This window comes from Podarcis gaigeae (genome assembly GCF_964106915.1).
Source record: "Podarcis gaigeae genome assembly, chromosome: 10".
Lineage (NCBI taxonomy): Eukaryota > Metazoa > Chordata > Lepidosauria > Squamata > Lacertidae > Podarcis > Podarcis gaigeae.
Window position 1 is genome coordinate 13,865,958 of NC_139686.1, and position 21,077 is coordinate 13,887,034.

Consider the following 21,077-nt stretch of genomic DNA (forward strand, 5'->3'; position numbering starts at 1 on the left):
GGGGGGGGGTGAGCTGCAGTCTCACCCTACCCGCTGTATCTGACTGCTACTGGTTCAACTATTCTTGTAAAAAGGGGGGGGGCTGTCAGCCCTCTTGAGCCCTGACATTTGCAATTCCATGTTGGCAGCTAATACTTGACCTGGAGCCAGCTTGATTCCACCATTGCAAATGAGCATGAGAAGGGTTGTGAGAATTGTTCCTTTACATATATATATATATATATATATATATATATATATATATATATGCAGGTTTTGGTGTCCTCGGGTGTCTTCCCGTGTAAAAGTTGGGGTGTCTAGGCGACGTTTCGACGAGGTCTCACTCGTCATCTTCAGGCTGGTGCTTTCGGCTTCTTGTTACTGGAACAGAGCGGGATCTCAATGTTTGAGTTCCTATAAATACTGTAGAGGGGGTGTGGTGTCTAGCCTCCGATGTTCTGGGCAGAGAGGAAGTTCCCAGGCTAGTGTGCCTTTTCTTCTTTTGTTCCTTAATTACTTGAGAGATACCTTGAGTGATTTCTTGAGTGATATCCTGAGTACCACTTAGGTGGGTCATTAGGTGTAGATTAGTTGCTAAAGTCTTTGTGTCTTGACCTCTTGAACTTTGTGAAGAGTTTTCCTGAGAAGATGGCTGTATTGCACTTAGTTGTGCTTTGGCTTGGCTTCGTGTATAGGGGCGAGCTGTGGTTTTGTGGCTTGTGTCAGCCAGATCTGTGTAGGGATTGCAGGGGGGTGCAGCATCCGGAGGTGCCACCATGGACTGGCTACTGGATGGTGTCAGTAATTCATCTGTGGAGAGGGTCTGGGTTTGGGTCTGGTGTGGTTGATTGGTGTTGGCGTTCTGTGTGCCTCTGGATCTGGTGTCAGTTTTTGTGGGGAGGGCTAATTTCCAGATGTCTGGCAAGCGGGATGTGTCGTCACGCTTGTTCATGTTGTGAGGGTGTTTCTCTATCTCGATGGCTTCCATGATTATTCTCTTGTGGTGATGTTCCGTGTTAAAGAGCAATTTGGAATCTGCAAAATTAATTTCGTGTCCTGTTTCTTTCATGTGTTGGAAAAGAGAGGAAGTTTTTTCTTCTTTTTTGACGGCATTCTTGTGTTCTGCGATACGTGCATTTATTCGTCTGTTTGTTTGTCCAATGTACGTGGCTGGGCAGACTTTGCAGGGTATTTCATAGATCCCTTGGTTTTCCAACTGGATTTTATCCTTGGGGTTTGGTTCTTGGCTACGAAGACTCTCATCTCCAGAACCAAACGCCTGGCTGACAAAGACCACTTGACAACTGAGTTACAGAATCTCTCAAATGTGTTAATTGCCAATGGATACCAGCAAAACAGGATTACGAAGCTAATCCAAAAGGAAACACCCCCCAAAAACCAAGACACAGAAGAAAACAATGGCATGGCCCTCCTTCCTTATATCAAGGGCACTACAGATAAAATTAGCAAAATCCTCCATAAACACAATATCAAAACAGCCTTTTGCACCAACCAAAAAATAGCCAATATCCTCAGAAACCCCAAGGATAAAATCCAGTTGGAAAACCAAGGGATCTATGAAATACCCTGCAAAGTCTGCCCAGCCACGTACATTGGACAAACAAACAGACGAATAAATGCACGTATCGCAGAACACAAGAATGCCGTCAAAAAAGAAGAAAAAACTTCCTCTCTTTTCCAACACATGAAAGAAACAGGACACGAAATTAATTTTGCAGATTCCAAATTGCTCTTTAACACGGAACATCACCACAAGAGAATAATCATGGAAGCCATCGAGATAGAGAAACACCCTCACAACATGAACAAGCGTGACGACACATCCCGCTTGCCAGACATCTGGAAATTAGCCCTCTCCACAAAAACTGACACCAGATCCAGAGGCACACAGAACGCCAACACCAATCAACCACACCAGACCCAAACCCAGACCCTCTCCACAGATGAATTACTGACACCATCCAGTAGCCAATCCATGGTGGCACCTCCGGATGCTGCACCCCCCTGCAATCCCTACACAGATCTGGCTGACACAAGCCACAAAACCACAGCTCGCCCCTATACACGAAGCCAAGCCAAAGCACAACTAAGTGCAATACAGCCATCTTCTCAGGAAAACTCTTCACAAAGTTCAAGAGGTCAAGACACAAAGACTTTAGCAACTAATCCACACCTAATGACCCACCTAAGTGGTACTCAGGATATCACTCAAGAAATCACTCAAGGTATCTCTCAAGTAATTAAGGAACAAAAGAAGAAAAGGCACACTAGCCTGGGAACTTCCTCTCTGCCCAGAACATTGGAGGCTAGACACCACACCCCCTCTACAGTATTTATAGGAACTCAAACATTGAGATCCCGCTCTGTTCCAGTAACAAGAAGCCGAAAGCACCAGCCTGAAGATGACGAGTGAGACCTCGTCGAAACGTCGCCTAGACACCCCAACTTTTACACGGGAAGACACCCGAGGACACCAAAACCTGCATTCCTGTACCCGTGAAAATCTACGAAAGCATATATATATATATATATATATGAATTTAAATACAACACATGAAAAGCAGTGTTTTGGTTTTTTTAGTGAAGAAAGAAAAATGCAAAAAGGTGTATTAGATCACTATACCAATTGTTAACAGTTAACAATTACCATTTTCACGTAGTGCATTTCATATAAATGAGTTCCAAATTCCATTATACTTGTCCATGGAAAGTCTAGGTCTATAAGCAATCCACACATAGGTGGCAAGTCTAGTCATGCCTGCAATCCACTGAATAAATGGAGCCAGACACTTTTATTTTTTCCAATGCAGCAACATCGACCTTTTGACCACAGTAAGGTCACAGAGAATCCACTGACATTGTCCAGTTGTCAAATTTGATATAGCAGGTATGTAGTTTTATATATATATATATATATATATATATATATATATATACATCCTCCAAAAATTTTAGCTTTTTTGTGTGTGCAGTCATATTTATATAATTCACCGTTTTCTCCCAAAACTTTGTGAGCATAGGACATTGCAAAAATTGGTCCTTTACTTATCAAAGTAGAGGAAGGACCAGTCAGAAAGAAGCCACTTACCATGTCTTTCCCACTTCCATTGGATGTTTTGCAACCAGCAAGGCAAGCTGAGATGTAGGTGATTCCGTTTTCCCCGCATATGGGATCCCATTCATTCTTGGAGCAGATGCAGCCGGAGTTGCACTCCGAAAACAGAGTTCGTTCCACCTGTTTGTGGCTGGAGAAAGGGGAGGGGGAAATAATTAGGAGAGGCTTTTCGGAGGCTGCTGTGGGGACAGAAGCAGCTCTGCAGGAGAGGTGCAGCCACTATGCAAACTTTTGGGCTCTCCAGAAAGGAGAGGAGGAAGAAGAGGAGGAAGACAGAAAAGAGGTCAGCATAGTGCAAATGCACTGAAGGAGCCAGTCCCGCAGTCCTCCAGGTGCTTTTGCACCGCGCTGACCTCCCCACAGCCTCCGTCCTGGTAAGCAACAGGGACTCACCAGCCAAAAAGATAGCATAGCAGCTATGCCCCACTCAGCAAGCTGTGTCTGTGTAGGGAGAGAGGAGTGTCTCCTTGCCACTAATACTCCATTGGATACAACCCAATAGTCACTGAATTTCCACTTATGTCACAGAAATAAGTGGGCAACCACAAAGATGAATGGGTAGTCAAATTGTGCGAGTACTTGGAGCTCGTGAAGCTGACAGATGCAATAAGAGATAAACCTAAAAAGATGGTGAAAGAAGAATGGGAATGTTTAAATAATTATCTAGGGGATAAGGGTTCATCAATAAAGACCTGGTTATGTTTAGAATGATACCGCATAGGGAAATGTGCCCTGATACCAAGATGAGGGATTCTATGGAATGCAGATAGAGAGAATTGATAAGAATAATGATCTGTTGTGACCTTGACAGAAGCATACAATATATGAGCCTTCTTGTGTTTTGGCTCATTCCCCCTTTTTTTCTGTCCCCCTTTTTTTCTTTCTTCCTTCTCCCTCTCCTTTCCTTTTTCTTTTTTCTTTCCCATAATGGCTTATGTTCTATGCCATGTACTTTTATATTTTTGTAGTTTTTTTAGCCTTTTCCATTATTATTATTAAGGATTTTTCTTTTGTAATCTTGGTTGTTTATATTTATCTGTATTTGTTTAAAGCAAAATAAAAAAATATTTAAAAAAAAAATAGTGGGCAACATTGCAGACTCCAGCAACCATTATCCCCAGTCAGCCTGGTCAACGGAAATGTAATTGATTAATATACAGAGGAAGGCGTCTCATATGGAGTCAGGCCATTGGCCAATCTAGATCAGTACTGTCAACACTGGCTGGCAGTGGCTCTTCAGTGTTATCTTTCCCAGTGCTACCTGAAGATGTCATGGATGAACTTGAACTTCTGCATCCAAAACAGACACAGCTATAGTCCTTCACCCAAAGGCTGTGGGGCACTTTGCAACACAAAACCACATCCTAACTGTACAACACAAGAACTGAAAAGCAAACTTTGCAATACAACCCATAACAACAACAGCAAACTATTCATAAAATTCCACTCCTTGAGGTTCTCCACATCCAAAAGCCTGATGGAAAAAGCATGTCTTCCACCTGTTTTCTAAAAGAAAACAATGATGTGCTAGGTGCCCATAATTTCATTGATGGCCCCATTCACACCAAACATTTAAATTATGGTGATACCACTTTAAACAGTCATGGCTTACCCCAAAGAATTCTGGTAGGTGTAGTTTGTTAAGGGTTCTGAGAGTTGTTTGGGGGCTCCTAGACATCACATTGCCAACAAAGGTCCGTAAAGTTAAAGCTATGGTTTTTCCAGTAGTGATGTATGGAAGTGAGAGCTGGACCATAAAGAAGGCTGATTGCCGAAGAGTTGATGCTTTTGAATTATGGTGCTGGAGGAGACTCTTGAGAGTCCCATGGGCTGCAAGAAGATCAAACCTATCCATTCGGAAGGAAATCAGCCCTGAGTGCTCACTGGAAGGACAGATCCTGAAGCTAAGGCTCCAATACTTTGGCCACCTCATGAGAGGAAAACTCCCTGGAAAAGACCCTGATGTTGGGAAAGATGGAGGGCACAAGGAGAAGGGGACGGCAGAGGGCGAGATGGTTGGACAGTGTTCTCGAAGCTACCAGCATGAGTTTGACCAAACTGCGGGAGGCAGTGGAAGACAGGAGTGCCTGGCATTCTCTGGTCCATGGGGTCACGAAGAGTCGGACATGACTAAACGACTAAACAACAAGAATAAATTTCCCTCACAGGAATAAAATTCCCAAAACTGTTTTAACAATCAGTGCCTGGGGAATTCTGCCCCTTGTACTGCGGTTCCCAGTTGTCCACTAGGCAGCGCCAAATCCACGCAAGGGATTTTTACAGTATATGATGTCATCATGGCATTGCCCGATTGACAAGTGGGTTTCACAGCCCACCTGTCAGAGTTCGTCTGTGGGGTGGGAACCGGTCTTTATCTTGTCAAAAGGTTTCCTTACGCCTGGCTCTATGTGCACAGGGCTATGAATGACTAGGACTAGGTTGCAGAGGTTATCAGAAAATACTCCAGAAATAGTGCTTCATCGAAGAATGGCCAATAGCAGCCAGGCGAAGCCAGGCGACACTCTGTATTAGTCTCTTTCGATGGGGTCACTGCCAACAGTGATTACCACAACCTTTCAAAAGATTACAGGAAGGCCTATGGACTGGATATTGATTCAAGCTCTGTTTCCTTGTCCCCTGCCTCTAATGTCAAACATGCTCAACAAGCCTGCTTTCAAGGACATGACATCCTTTTACCCGAGAAAAGCTTTTCCATGTTTACTGTTCCAGGCGCTGTCATCAACCTCTCTGGAGGCAAAGATGCTAACATCTCCAGTACACCAGAGGCTGTGTTTATAAGACCAGGGGTTGACTGAGGAAATCGCTTTTCCTTTTGGGATACTGATCCCGGAGTCAGAATTTTAGAAGGCTTATATAATATGTGTACCGGGGGGGGGGGGGGTCTTTTGAAAAGCTATTTACCATCTGACTAAAGAACCTCCTGCTCTGTACATTTAAAGCAATGTCATACCACTTTAAAGAGTTATACCTTCCCTGAAACAATACAGGGAATTGTAGTTTGCTGAGAGTGCGGAGAATTGTGCGGAGGCCCCTATTCCCCTCACAGAGTCACAATTCCCAGAGTGATTTAACAATCAACGCTTCTTCCCAGGGAACTTGGGGAATTGTAGCTCTGTGAGGGGAATAGGGGTTTCCTTGTAGCACCCTTAACAAACGACAGCTCCTAGAATTCTTTGAGGGAAGCAGTGACTTTTTTAAAAAGCAGACATCACCTTGCCAACAAAGGTCCGTATAGTTAAAGGTATGGTTTTCCCAGTAGTGATGTATGGAACTGGGAGCTGGACCATAAAGAAGGCTGATCGCCAAAGAATTGATGCTTTTGAATTATGGTGCTGGAGGAGACTCTTAAGAGTCCCACGGACTGCAAGAAGATCAAACCTATCCATTCTGAAGGAAATCAGCCCTGAATGCTCACTGGAAGGACAGATCGTGAAGCTGAGGCTCCAATACTTTGGCCAACTCATGAGAAGAGAAGACTCCCTGGAAAAGACCCTGATGTTGGGAAAGATGGAGGGCACAAGGAGAAAGGGACGAGAGAGGACGAGTTGGTTGGACAGTGTTCTCGAAGCTACCAGCATGAATTTGACCAAACTGCGGGAGGCAGTGGAAGACACTGCCTGGCGTGCTCTGGTCCATGGGGTCACGAAGAGTTGGACATGACTAAACGACTAAACAACCACAGTTGTTGGCATCTGTCTGTCTTGATAGGCAATGGAATGAGCCTCTGAGGGTGAAATCAAATTGCTGCATTAGCAGCACCAAAGTGACCTTCCTGGTGTGCAAGTCTTGGCAGTGTGTATGGAGGTCTTGGGCTGCCCATATGACAAGACCCCCTATCTCAACCTTGCTGATGTGATCCAAAGGAAATCAGAGCAAGATGTTTGGCACCGGCTTGGCTGCAGGAGTTGCCGGAAGGAGGTGTACAAGGCTCCATCCAAACATCTTAGGGACTCCACTCCAGATTTGTGCAGAGTTTACTCCTTAGATATCCCACAAGGCGAAGGAGGTTGAGAATTAGTTTTCCTTCTCCTAGATGGGCTACACTTCCAGGTTGACAAGGCCCCCCCCCCCCTGCCCCTCATTTCTCTCTGCAGGATATGCAGAAACCACACTGGTAGCCAGTGTGGTGTAGTGGTTAAGAGCGGTAGTCTCGTAATCTGGGGAACCGGGTTCGCGTCTCCGCTCCTCCACATGCAGCTGCTGGGTGACCTTGGGCCAGTCACACTTCTCTGAAGTCTCTCAGCCCCACTCACCTCACAGTGTTTGTTGTGGGGGAGGAAGGGAAAGGAGAATGTTAGCCGCTTTGAGACTCCTTAAAGGGAGTGAAAGGCGGGATATCAAATCCAAACTCTTCTCTTCTTCTTCTTCTTAAATGTTGGACCCACTATTGGTCTCATCCACTCAATCTGCCATGCATGCAGGGGAAGCCCCTAACTCAGGCACCCCCAAACTCGGCCCTCCAGATGTTTTGGGACTACGACTCCCATCATCCCCAGCTAACAGGACCAGTGGTCAGGGATGATGGGAATTGTAGTCCCCCCAAAAAACTGTAGCCCTGGGGATTATCTAATTGATTTTTGATTTTTGAATTGTATTGTTATTCATGTTTTATACTGTATTTTATGCTGCTTTTATAATTAAGTGTTTTTAAGTGTTTTAAATTAGTTGTTAGCTGCCCTTAGCCCTGTTTTTGAACTGGGAAGGGCGGGGTATAAATAAAATATTATTATTATTATTATTATTATTATTATTATTATTACTATTATTAAACATCTGGAGGGCTGAGTTTGGAGATGCCTGCCCTAACTCATCAAGAGTTTAATACCTATCAGCTACCCTCACTTGATTAGCTGGCCAGTCAAAGCCCTTCCTGTGTTGTTGCATGCTGATAGCTTCTAGGAGCCACAGGTGAGGGCTCAGTTGAGTGCAGGATGGGGACCAAAGGTGGACGAACTACCCCAGAAGGAGCATGATGTGTTTCCCCTTAAAGTGGCACAAGAGTGCTCTAAATGCATGGTGCTGGTACTAAGACTGTCTGAAAAATTATCATGGCTGAGAACACAACCGGCAGATAACACACATGTCAACTCTGTGTGCTGCAGTTCCTGATGGAAACTTCAGTAGCAGTGAAAAGCAGCACATTAGCTGCAGTATATTTTCAAAGCTTTTTCTTTGAAAACTAAGCAGTTACCAAACATTCATTAAAAATAGCAAGAAAATCATAAATATACATAAAATCCATATATTTTTTTAAAAAAACACATGTATGTAATGAAAGCACATGTATTAGTAAGCTAACCTGAACCATTTTTTGCAGACATCAAAAACACTACAATGAAGGCACTTGCCTAATCTCAAAAGGCAGGGAGTTCGAGAGAGCAGGTGCTGCTACACTAATGAAAAACAAGTTCTTGCAGTGCAGATTGAAAATGATGAGGCACTTGGAAAGCTGTGAGTTCCCTAGATCAAAGCAGTCAAGTTAGTCCACACATGCACAGTCATAACTCATGTTACATCCGCTTCATGTTACGTTCTTTCAGGTTACATCCCATGGTGACCTGGAAGTACCGGAAAGGGTTACTTCTGGGTTTCATCGCTCACGCATGCACAGAAGCGGCGAATCGAAACCTGCGCAGACGCGCCGCTGTGGGTTGCGCTCTTTTCATGTTGTGAAGGGGCCTCCAAAACGGATCCCGTTCGCAACCAGAGGTACCACTGTATAAGAAGAAGGTGCTCTTGCAAGTCCATTTCGAACAGCATTTCACCACAGCCACTCCCCAGCCTGGTTGAACATACCCTTTGTAGGAGACGGTCAGGCCTGCCACTTCAGCATTCTTGCAGCCAATGGCAAACAGCAGCAGGAGGAGGAGGTAGCCAAAGAAAGAGGATCCCAGGGACAACTTGGCCGCCCCCAAAACGTTCAGCCTGAATTTCTTCATGATCAGCCCTCCGGAGAATATCCCCAAAGCCACAGCAGGGATATTGATGAGACCTACAGCCCCTCAAACAAAGAGGAAAATCAATACGGCGTGGTCTCGTTTTTAGCGACCTACAGAATTCCCCTGAAAAATTCTGGATTTTTAAAAAGCAGCCAGTACCAGTTATTGCGCCTTCTGTTGGAACACAACACAAAAGAATATAGAGAAATACAGAAACACAGCTCACATAACTCTGTATGTAATTATATAGAATTTCCTCAAGGCAAAATGTAAAAATAAGACATTTACATTCCACCAAGTGTCCGTTTCGTTAAATATAGTTTTTACATAATGTATGCAATGTCAAAATCAGGTACAAGTGTATGAGTGTTATTCATTCAATAAAGAGCAAATAATTTCTACAAGTGTTGTTGTTGTTTAGTCGTGTCTGACTCTTTGTGACCCCATGGACCAGAGCAGCCAGGCACTCTTGTCTTCCACTGCCTCCCACAGTTTGGTCAAACTCATGATGGTAGCTTTGAGAACACTGTCCAACCATCTCGTCCTCGGTCGTCCCCTTCTCCTTGTGCCCTCAATCTTTCCCAACATCAGGGTCTTTTCCAGGGAGTCTTCTCTTCTCACGATGTGGCCAAAGTATTGGAGACTCAGCTGCAGGATCTGTCCTTCCAGTGATCACTCAGGGCTGATTTCCTACAAGTGTAAGGTAAAGGTAAAGGTACCCCTGCCCGTACGGGCCAGTCTTGACAGACTCTGGGGTTGTGCGCCCATCTCACTCAAGAGGCCAGGGGCCAGCGCTGTCCGGAGACACTTCCGGGTCACGTGGCCAGCGTGACATCGCTGCTCTGGCGAGCCAGAGCCGCACACGGAAACGCCGTTTACCTTCCCGCTAGTAAGCGGTCCCTATTTATCTACTTGCACCCGAGGGTGCTTTCGAACTGCTAGGTTGGCAGGCGCTGGGACCGAGCAACGGGAGCGCACCCCGCCACGGGGATTCGAACCGCCGACCTTTCGATTGGCAAGCCCTAGGCGCTGAGGCTTTTACCCACAGCGCCACCCGCGTCCCTCCTACAAGTGTACTTGTTGCTAAAGGATAATCCGCAGACTGGGCGGGAAAAACCTATTCACATCCCCGGGAGTGTTGTACTGTTGCCCTCAATCACCCAAATTGCAGTAGCAGTGCCTCAGCTGTGTAAAAATCATTCAATTCTCTTTATTGAATGAATGGTCATTTGGATGAAACTTTGGCTTTGAGGCACATTACGTATTGCACTTGTACATGATTTTGGTATTCCATACCTTCTGAATTGGACCCAGAGGGAAATGCTTGTGGAGCAAATCATGTCAGTTTTGCCTTTATGCAATAGTCGAGTTCCTGCACACACTCAGAGGCCCTTCTCCCCTGGGGAAAAGCCTACAAGCGCCGCACACACGCTCCATGCAGCTTGTGAAAGGGAGCTCTGAGCAAAGCCTGGGATGCATACAGGCTTTGCTCAGCGCTCCCTTTAAAAATATTTTTTTCTTGCATTCCCCCTCTAAAAACTAGGTGCGTCTTATGGTCAGGTGCGTCTTATGGAGCGAAAAATACGGTGCACTGTCCATTTAAAAATCACAATATGTTTGGGTAGCACTGGGCACCCCCCTCTAGTTTTAATATACTTTTATAGTTGCTGAATGTGGAAATATCTGAGGTGGACCATTTTTTCTCCACCCCCATCCCCTCTCATCTCCCTTCTGCCCAAAGACAACATATCGGGACATGTTTGGGTGTCTTGCATTATTATGCTATAGCAGTCTTTGCCAAACTCGTGTCCTCTGGATGTTTTGAGCTATAACTCCCATCAGCCCCAGCCAGCATGGTCAACAGTCCAAAAAGTCTGGAGGGCACCGGATCAGTGACTGTTGTCCTATAGTAACAGCAATAAACCTTTTGCCTATTCTTCTCAAGTGGCACTTCCTCTGCTTTGCATAATCTTAAATTGTTTCACACATAGCTAGAGGCTTAGCACTAAGAAAAGCTTGACATACAATGGAAGGCACTGTGTTATGGGCAATAATTGCTGCTGAGTGCCTTTTCTCCTCCTAAACAGCATTCACAGATTATACTAGTTGAATAGGTGCCATGCCAAGAAATTCCAACTTCCATCTTCGAGGAACGAGAACAACAAAGTGTAATGCAGCTGGTCCAAAAATAAAACACTTGGGTTGCATCCAACTATGTTCTGCTCAAAGCAGACCCAAGTCCATCAGGGCTATTCATTTCAGGTGGGTGTATTTTGAAGAGAACTAGCATGGGCTTCAACCTTCGGTATATATAAGAAGCTCCATGTTTGCCTCGCAATTCTGCAGCCTTTGACATACCCAAAGAAAACTCTGACCTGAAAACCAGGCTTTGTTTCCATACCTAGCTTCCATTCAGCAAAGCTAGCACAGAGTGGCATCTATTTACATGCCGTACTTTTCTGTGTATCAGACGAGGTGTTTTTTTTTACTAAAATATAAGGTTCAGAATTTGGGCTCATCTTATACACAGATAGTGCATAGGGGGGGATGTGCGATTGGCTGCTGCCGCGATCCAGAGATTGTCAGTGGATACTGGGCGTGCTATTGGTGGCTGCGGCAAGGGCTGTTGTTGATTGGCTGCTGCTGCATCAATTGGGCAGACAACTCCCGGCTTCTGCTGGCGAGGGAACAGATGGGAAGCGGCTATTGCAACGCATGTGAGTAGCCGTGCACATCATGCGGGTGAGCTATTTTCTACAATCCCTCCTAAAAAAGCTCAACAACTCTGAGCAATCTCCCCTTATTTTCTTAATTTGTAGTCCCCCAAAGTAGGGGACGTCTTATACACGGGGGCATGTTATACACAAAAAAATATGGTAATCATTTTGAAAAAGCACGGCATTCATACCTATGACAAAATTGGTCTTCGAAGATGATTGCCCAAACTGCTGCTCAATGTATTTTGCTTTGTAAGTCACCATACCAATGAGAGAATTGAACTGGGTGATGCTGGAGCAGAGGTATAAAAAATACACTGGATTCCCAAAGAGGCTTTTCAGTGATGGCAGGAAATCTGCAAAACAAAATAGTGGCCTGCTGTTGACAAAGTGACTGGAAAACAACATGCAATGCAAAATTGTTTTCAATGACCTTGCAGGGTTCAGAATATTCCAACACACACTAAGCTCAATGCAATGTGGTTCAGCCACATCTTCAATGTGCTCATTTGATGGTTCATCACCCAAGGGTAGGAAAGCAAGTCAGGGTAATTAGTAGAGACTGTTACCAAACTAGCTGATTTGAAAAAAGAGATTTTATAAAGTCTGAATGTGACTCAGTTCACCAGCCACATGGCCTCACCTCTAGCCATCTCGAGAAACTTCACTTGCTCTTGGTAGGTGATGCGGTGTTCTCTGTTATCTTCGTTGATGAACTTGGACTGCTCAGAGGAAGTGCTGGAATCCTTTCGGGTGTCTGGTCTTGGAAGATGTTTCGGTAAGAACCAGAAAGGGATAGCGGCAAGGATGCTGACCACCCCGGCTATTAAGTAGCCAAGCCACCAAGCTCCTACCCATTGGGAGTCCTTGTGAGTTATACTTATGCTGTCTGGGGAGGGAGGAAGAAATGTCGACATCAGCCACCAGTAGGAACGGTTAGTGGTCAGAATGTCAAGACTAGGACGGAGGTTATTACACCAGTGGAATTAGCTAAAATGTATATGACAAATAATAAATGTAGGAAATGTAAAGGAAAAGAAGGAACATTTTATCATATGTGGTGGGAATGTAAGAGAGTAAAGAACTGGGAAATGATATATAATGAGATGAAAAAGATGTTGAAATATACGTTCTTAAAAAAACCAGAAGCATTTTTACTTGGTATTATTGGCCAAGACATTAATAGGCAAGATGTACAATTGTTCTTATATGCAATAACAGCGACAAGAGTACTGTTAGCCCAGAAATGGAAGCAAGAAGAAATTCTGACGAAAGAAGAATGGAGGACGAAATTAATGGACTATGCAGAATTGGACAAAATGACAGGAAGGATTTGAAACCTGTGGAACCAGAGATTTACAGAAGATTGGATGAAGTATATGAATTATTTGAAGAGCAAATGAAATGAAAAAAATTTCGCTAGTAGGACTACAAGAAGTTTTGTAAGGAGAAATATGAGAAGTGTTACAAAGTAGAAAAAGATAGAGATATTGGTTATGAGTTTGAAATGTAATTGGGAAAATAAGAAATACATACTAAGAGATTAGATTGGAAAATTTTCAGACAGGACTGATGGAAGTCAAAGAAGTTGAATAAGATGTAAAAGTATGTTTAATTATTGTTGAAAATGGTATGTTAAAAAACTAATAAAAATTTATATATATAAAAAAGAAGACTAGGACGGAGGTGACCAGGGTTCAAATCTCCACCTGGCCACAAAGCTTGCTGGATAACCCAGGGCCTTTCAGCCAAACCCACCTCAGAGATTGGGATGTGTTCAACAGACTCATTGCAGCCTTGCTCAGACTCACCCATGTCTACAAAGCCGATGTCTACATACAGAGTGGCACACAAGGACCCCAGGAGGAAGCCAAAGATGGGGCCTATTATTGCAACCGTCTGCACACACCCTGAGAAAAGGAAGCAGAACAGGCACATTAGACTGAAAAGTTACACTTTGACCTGGTCAATATAAAGGTAAAGGGACACCTGACCATTAGGTCCAGTTGTCGCCAACTCTGGGGTGGCAGCTCTCATCTTGCTTTACTGGCCAAGGGAGCCGGCGTACAACTTCCAGGTCATGTGGCCAGCATGACTAAGCCGCTTCTGGTGAACCAGAGCAGCGCACGGAAACGCCGTTTACCTTCCTGCCAGAGCGATACCTATTTATCTACTTGCACTTTGATGTGCTTTCAAACTGCTAGGTTGGCAGGAGCAGGGACCGAGCAACAGGAGCTCACCCCATCATGGGGATTCGAACCGCCGAACTTCTGATTGGCAAGTCCTAGGCTCTATGGTTTAACCCACAGCGCCACCCGCGTCCCAGACCTGGTCAATAAGAATGGACAAACCATCTGGAGAAACGAGAGGAAAAACAAAATACCAATGTAAAAGGCTGCACTCTCTTCTGTGGCGTGGTCATCAATGTACGCAATCCCCAGAGGCTGGATCGGGGTTTCCCCAATTCCACGTAGCAGATTTCCCAGCAAAACGTAAATCCACATGGAAATTCCAGCTTCCTTTTCACACCCTGTTCACACAAAGAGACCAACGTTTGTATTTTGACATCATTCTCCCCCAATACACTCAACTAATGGGACTTTCAACATATACACACCCTTTCCCATCAAATCACACCAAAGCAGCTGCCAAAATTGCACCAACATTATATTTCCTGGAGCAGTGCTGCCATTATTTTTTTATCCTTACCTGCATGGATTTGCGCCTGAGCTCTTTCCAAGACTGAGACAGGCAGCTGCTTCTGATCCTGGAGACACGGGGAGATGCTGACAGTTGAATTGGAGGAGGAAGAAAATATCTCATACCTATAGCTGTGTAAAAACCAACAGTTTCTTTACAGAGTTACCACCTGTTACATGGTGGAGGGGGGGTATATACTTAAGCTTATTCCAGGCTCCTGTTGAAGGCTACCTGAACTGAAGGCAAGGGCTACACTGAAATGAATAGTTCATATATATCAACTGTGGTGAACCTCATTCCGCCTAATGATAGAGCCGGCCTGAGTCTTGGTCGCCGTATTGTACCCTGTACTGAATTTCCACAGCTGTCAACATGAGCTGCATGGTGTCACAAGTGGTAAAACTGGAATTCCACAGGGATAGAATCTTATTCTCCATTCTAAGTCACCCTCATATAAATTGTGTCCTATGAAAAGAGTGCAAAACATTGCAGTATGAAATGCAAGCCAGCCAGACACGCCCCCTTTTAAAAGAATACTCTATTCCATTTATTTTTCCACCTGTTTTTCTGGGGGGGGGGGTGTCCCTCCAACAGCCACTCAACGTTACATGGCCATTTAGCACTCTCAGACTGTTCTCTGGGTCCCCTTCCCCATAGATTTTTTTTCAATTTCACTGTTCTGTATGGGACAATGACAATAAAGATTATCGTATCGTATCATATCGTGCCCTTCCCCCCAAGTTGCCCATATTTCTGCAAACCTTGGAGTTTCTCTAAGCATGAATGGTGCAATTTTATCTACACAAGCAATGGCGCCCATCCCTGAACTTTGGAAACAGAAGGAATGATTAAGCTTTACACATTTGTGAAACAGCAGCTACAAATTGTGGTGTACTTACTGTCCCATAAAGAACTGTGGCATGGCTATCAAAAATGTTCCAAATGACATGATCAGGCAACCGGCTCCGATGATCTTTGGCCTATGAAGTTTGGCTCCAAAGTAGCTGACCAGGATTATTATTAAAAGGTTCCCTTTAAGAAGCAAGGAGAGACTGACTTAGGCACACTTAGCTCGTCATCTGCCTATATAGCAACAAAATCTTGGTGTGTGTCACATACCAATTTCAAAGCTGCCATCTATCAGGCCAACCAGGGATGAAGGGATATCAAATCTTTTTTCTATTTGGGTGATGGTACTTTTCAGGTAACTTCCTGACAGAGCTTTCGCAAAGTAAACAAACGATAATGCAGCAAGAAAAATCTGCAATGAGCAAACAGACGGGGCAGCGCTTTAAAAATGTGTCACCAGTGTTGGATTGATTGATTGATTGATTGATTGATTAATATATCACTTAGATGCCAGAATGGCTTCTAAGTGGTTCACAGCTCTAAAATCAATGCAAAAAAAATAATTACAAAATAACAATTACATGATCACATCAAAATATCCTCAATTTTAAAATAACCATGAAAATTCATTAGGATTTTAGTGTGAATTTATTGTACTATATGAACATTTTCCCATATGTAATCTTCCCTAATATGCACAAGTAGGTAATGAATCGTTCTCATTCTTCCAGCAGCAGGAATTAAATTAAATAAAGGTCTGGTATCTGAAGGATGCCTAGGAGCAGAGATTCCTGGGCACGGGGGGCAAATCCAAGAGTTAAGACCCAGTGGCAAATTCCCCAGGTTTCATGGGGTATAAAACCCAGTTTCTCCTGGGTCTGGTGTGGAATGGGGTTGGGAGCAGGGCCAGTGAGGGCTAGCGAAGGGATGTGGTATAGGAAGAGTCCTGAGGGCCAGATAGAGAGGCTTGGCCCCTGGGCCTGAGTTTCCATGTCCCTAACCTGTTAAAATAGCTGAAATCCATTGACGATAACAACAAAAAGCCTCCTTTTTTCTGGTTAGCCAGCAATCCTATATGCAGCGCAGAGAGAACGCCAACCCTGGGGAAATTGCTGGCGCTTTAATATGATTGTCTGTCTATTTTTGGAGGCAATAAGCCGCTTCCTTAATGGCTCAGTGGCAACTGAAGGTTTATTCAGTGAAGGAATCGGATTACCTCAGAAGCAGGCAGAGGGGGGAATGATCTTATTTGTCTCATAATGCAAGTTTAATGAACACAACTTGCTTTTAATTCTCCAAACCGGGGAAGTAGTTAAGTGCCACTCTGCACCGAGACTTGGACGAGACGATTTGGTCTCTTTGTGTCAGCGTGTGCTCTGGTGCCGGGAAAAGGTGTTGACCTCTGTGTGCGAGTTTTTGTGTGCATGTCTTGCAATACGACTCAGCTGCACCAACGATAACGCAAGTTCAGAGATGCCTTGATGCTTTTCAAAGTCTGAAGTGCTGTTTTGCGTCGGCCAAGCTGAACACCTGACAGGCACTGAACAATTCTTTCCCCCAACTCACTTCTGTAGTACCAGACTGGCAGCAAACTTCAGTTTTGGCTCCATTTGTATTGGGGCAGACTTAGGCCGCTCTCACACCATACATTGAAAAACTATGGTACCAGTTTTGACAGCCACAACTTCCTCCAAAGAATTATGGGCGGTGTAGTTTGTTAAGGGCGCTGAGAGAACTTAGGAGACCCCTATTTCCCTCACAGAGCTACAATTCCCAGGTTGGTTGGGAAGCATAGCTCTGTGAGGGGATAAACAACAGTACGCAGGAGAAAATGTGAGCTTTAAATGGATGCTGTGATTGGGATTGGATGCTTTGTATTTGAGTTGGGCTGCAAGAAGAAAAGGCTTGGCTGAAAAGTATCAGGGAAATAATGTGCCCAGTGATGAATTCTCAGCCCCTTCAAATGAGCCAAGTCCACAATCCACAGCTCTTTTATACTATACCTTCATTCCTCCACAGATTGTTCCTTTCTCCTTTGAAGCTGAGGATTCTGATCTTGAAGAAGACCTGTCAATGGGCAGGATTGTGTTTTTTGAAAAAAGCTGAGTGTTTTCTTTGGATGAATTCTCCATCGGAATTTTCCCTTTCAATCAATCTGAAAGACATAAATAAATGGTTATATAGGCCCTTTTTATTATTATTGCTTCCGTAATGTGAAAGATGTTTCCTAAGGAATCACATTATCAACTGAACACCTGGAAATGCACTTCTGAGTATGTATAGGAGGAAGAATGACCTGCCGCCAGGGGACACTCTCCCTGTCATGTTTCTGCAGGAGTCACTGACTGGAAGACTCATTCAGAGATCCAGGGGGCAACCTCCTCAGAGGGCAGACATTTCTGCTGCAGCTCTGCCTTAGGAGTCATGGACTAGTTGGACACAGAGGAATGGTTGGAGGAACCACCAAGCAAAGATGGCTTAGAGCCTGTGGAGTGGGGAAATGACGAGTGATCAGATGGAGAAGAGGGAGAAGGCTGGGAGGAGGAGGTGTCGGAAGCTGAAGAGGTAACAGTACTTAGTGAGCTGGGAGAGTCAGTGGCAGAGAGAAGTCTAGAATCAAAGGCAGAAGCTGAAGCAGAAGGCGGCCAAGAGGCAGAGATGAGTCCAACTGGTGAAGAGGCATGGGTGTCTCCCCTTCCCCCCCCGCTGTGACAAGCTCCCCTCCTCCCTGGTCACCTAGAACCAGAAGAGGCATGAAGATGGTGGAGTAGAGGTTGAATCCACATAGGCACAGTCTCTGATTGCTTGGGGGAAAACCCTGGAGAGGTGGGAACTTAGATGGCTGTTGGGAGGCAACTGATCCATGGGGCAAGACCTACTGGGGGTGAGATGCTGTGCTCATTAAGGCTGAAGCTCTGACAAGTCTATGCAGAGTTCTTGCGTGGCTTGCTCCTGTCACCTAGTCACACTGGATGCAGAGATGGAGACAGAACATTTCGTCTCCAGCCGAGGCTGATAGGGAAGATTCAAAGCCAGAGCAGATAATCATGCAGAGACACAGCAGACAGGCTCCTTTGCAGGGATCATAGCTCAGTAGCAGAGCACCTGACTTGCACTCAGAAAGGTCTTGGTAGCCATCCCAACTACTCAAATTAAAATAAGGTAACAAGTGATGAGAAAGGCTTCATTTGAGACCTGATAAGCAGAATAGACAATACTGAAATAGCTGGATATATCATATTATTGGAATATTTATAGGCTGCACTTTCATAAAAATACAGCAAGGTGGTATAGAGCATACAAAATTATAATGTCAATAAAAACACCAGTAAAAACATCAATAGATAGCCTGACAAAAATATAGCTGTTCTGGCCCTTCACAAAAAGTCTGGCTCATACCATGGCCACTTCTTGCTAGACTACTGCAACCTTCTCTTCCTGGGTCCGCACACCTTCACTTCTCAAGGGTATCCAGCACTCTGCTGAAAAGATAATTCAGCCTCTCTTGCCACTCTGAAGACGTAGTGTCCCACCTGAAGTCCCTACCCCAGAAGTTCCCAAACTGTGGTTTGAATGGGAATTGGTTTCGCCAAGAAGCAAACATAAGGACAGAAGGCCTATGAACATTCAAAGAGTGGAGGAGTTCCATGGGTTTTTTGGGGGTTGTTTTTTTAAAAAGAACCTTTAACAGTTTAAAATCCCATTATTATTATTATTATTATTATTATTATTATTATTATTATTATTAACAACAAAGTAAACTTCTCTGAATAGTTCCATCTTTTGAAAACATAAACATTAATAATAATTGTTAAAATATTGTGGACCGTGCCGTGATTTTTGTAAGAATCTGTATTTTGTTAGGCATTTCTTACTATAATTGCATCTGATTTTTGTGTGTGTGTGTGTGTGTGTGTGTGTGTTAAATAGGTACTGTGTTGATGTACTGACTTTTGTGTTCTGTGTTGTAAACCTCCCTGCAATCTTTGGACAAATAACTGGAATGCAAATTTAATAAAAGAAGAAGCAAATAAATAAATTGTGGTTACTGGTGTTATTAATTCTAAAGGAACACTTCAGAAGATTGCAGTTAAAAATGATAACAATAATAATGCTGATGATGACTGCAACCATGATCAAGATACATTTCTAAAGTGTCATCAATGTACACTGCCCTTTAAAGGATAACATTTTTTTTGGTATTTTTTAAAAAATAAATTTAAAAATTGTTCTAAAAAAAGAAAAGCAGCAGGTCCCTGTCTCCAAGGAGCTTACCAAACAGCAGTGCTTTTGCTAAAAATTCTAAAGTATCAGTGAGAACGCCAAGGGCACAGGAGCTTTCCAATCATGCAGTGGCTTTCACATTAACCAGAATCATTTTCAAGCTTTTGCCACAACCAATAAACGATTGCAAATGATAGCTTCCCCATTCCCTCCTTCTCGTTCTTCGGCACCAGCGTGACAACAACTTTCTCTAAAGAACCATTCGTTTCTTTGTAAGCACTGACATTATAGAAAAAGTCATATTTCTAGACAGTCCCCTTAGTTGATTGAATGAAATGAATGAATAAATGAATGAATGAATGAATGAATGTGTGTGTGTGTGTGTTTTCTTACTCACAGGTGATGAGAGGAGAAAGGCCTCTGTCCACAAAGAAGACAGACAACTTTTGAGAAGAGAATGAAGGCAGAGCGGATGAAGACACAACCTTACCTTGGCAGTAGCGACCTCCAGTCCCTGGTAGTTCTTTTCTGGGGGTGAACTCAGAAACAAATACGTATCTCTTCTCCTAGCCTTAAAATGGAAGAATCTCAAGCGAAACCCCAGTCTGAGACACGATGCAGTGAGGTAGATCTTATATCTGGAGGTAGAAAGAGGAGACAAGAAAGTCCGAAGGGGTGGGGAGAACAGTTCTTTGTTTTGCCTGTGTGGTCAGTATCGCCCTCTCACTCGGTCTTTTCTTGTTTACTCCTCCACCTTCAAGTCTGGTCTTTCTTCTCCCCCACTACAAATTCTGGGACACACAAAGGACATGAGCAAAGCAGGAGCTGGAATTCTTCACAGCAGAAATGGTTTTAAAAGTTCTTGAGATCTTTCTTAGCGACATGCAGCAAGTTGGACAACATGCATGTGATAAAGCTTTCTTTCTCTCCCTCTCTCTCCCTCTCTCTTTTCCTTCTAAAGCCCTGATCTTCTTAATTGCTGGTTCCCAGGAAATAAAAGACTTCATGGGGGGGAACCTGCCAACCAAAGGGGAGGGCGGATAGTGTAACGAAGAAACTTTCTTCTGCCTACACGGAAATCTCTCTGCAAAGCCAGCACACACACACACACCGTTATTTAATGGGAAGCTTCCTTATTAGGTCTTGTAATGTTTTGAACAACGTTGCAGCTTTTCTTTCTTTCTTTCTTTCTTTCTTTCTTGGGTAGCGGGAGAAATCAGGACTAGAAAATGTGCATATCTCCATTACCAGTCATCTTCTCCAGTGTTGATACCATCCACTCACTCAGTTATTCCCGAGAATTTAGATGGTGGTCCCCTTCACCCCCCAAAAAAACATGACCTTTATATAATCCTGCTCATTTGCTTTTAATTGCTCAGTTATAGTTTTTGGAAGCTTACATAGCAGGTGCAGTTCGATTCTTGAACTGACACGGTGGTATTTGTTTCACCTTCTTTAGAGTGTGTAGATCGCAACAGGTTTTACGATGCTGCGCCGCGCCGATGTGTGATC

The 21,077-nt window shown here is 44.0% G+C and overlaps 1 protein-coding gene and 1 long non-coding RNA gene across 3 annotated transcripts in view; one reads left to right on the plus strand and one right to left on the minus strand.

Annotated features, from left to right (window-relative positions):
* The window catches only part of SLCO1C1 (solute carrier organic anion transporter family member 1C1), a 32,329-nt gene extending 11,803 nt beyond the window's left edge, over window positions 1–20,526 (minus strand). The window contains exons 1-11 of one of the 2 annotated variants that reach the window (XM_083700284.1): window positions 20,056–20,526; window positions 17,345–17,496; window positions 15,612–15,753; window positions 15,392–15,524; window positions 14,502–14,578; window positions 14,176–14,322; window positions 13,604–13,702; window positions 12,436–12,681; window positions 11,984–12,148; window positions 8,933–9,128; window positions 3,089–3,245 (exon numbers count right to left, since the gene is read on the minus strand). In XM_083700284.1, coding sequence (XP_083556410.1) covers window positions 3,089–3,245; window positions 8,933–9,128; window positions 11,984–12,148; window positions 12,436–12,681; window positions 13,604–13,702; window positions 14,176–14,322; window positions 14,502–14,578; window positions 15,392–15,524; window positions 15,612–15,753; window positions 17,345–17,473 — 1,491 coding nt within the window. In that variant the 5' untranslated portion in view covers window positions 17,474–17,496; window positions 20,056–20,526. Of the gene's footprint in view, window positions 1–3,088; window positions 3,246–8,932; window positions 9,129–11,983; window positions 12,149–12,435; window positions 12,682–13,603; window positions 13,703–14,175; window positions 14,323–14,501; window positions 14,624–15,391; window positions 15,525–15,611; window positions 15,754–17,344; window positions 17,497–20,055 lie in introns of both variants that reach the window. The other variant, XM_083700283.1, reaches the window with a different exon arrangement.
* Window positions 1–21,077, plus strand: part of LOC310826334 — a 343,986-nt gene that overhangs the window by 80,915 nt on the left and 241,994 nt on the right. The window lies entirely within an intron of this gene.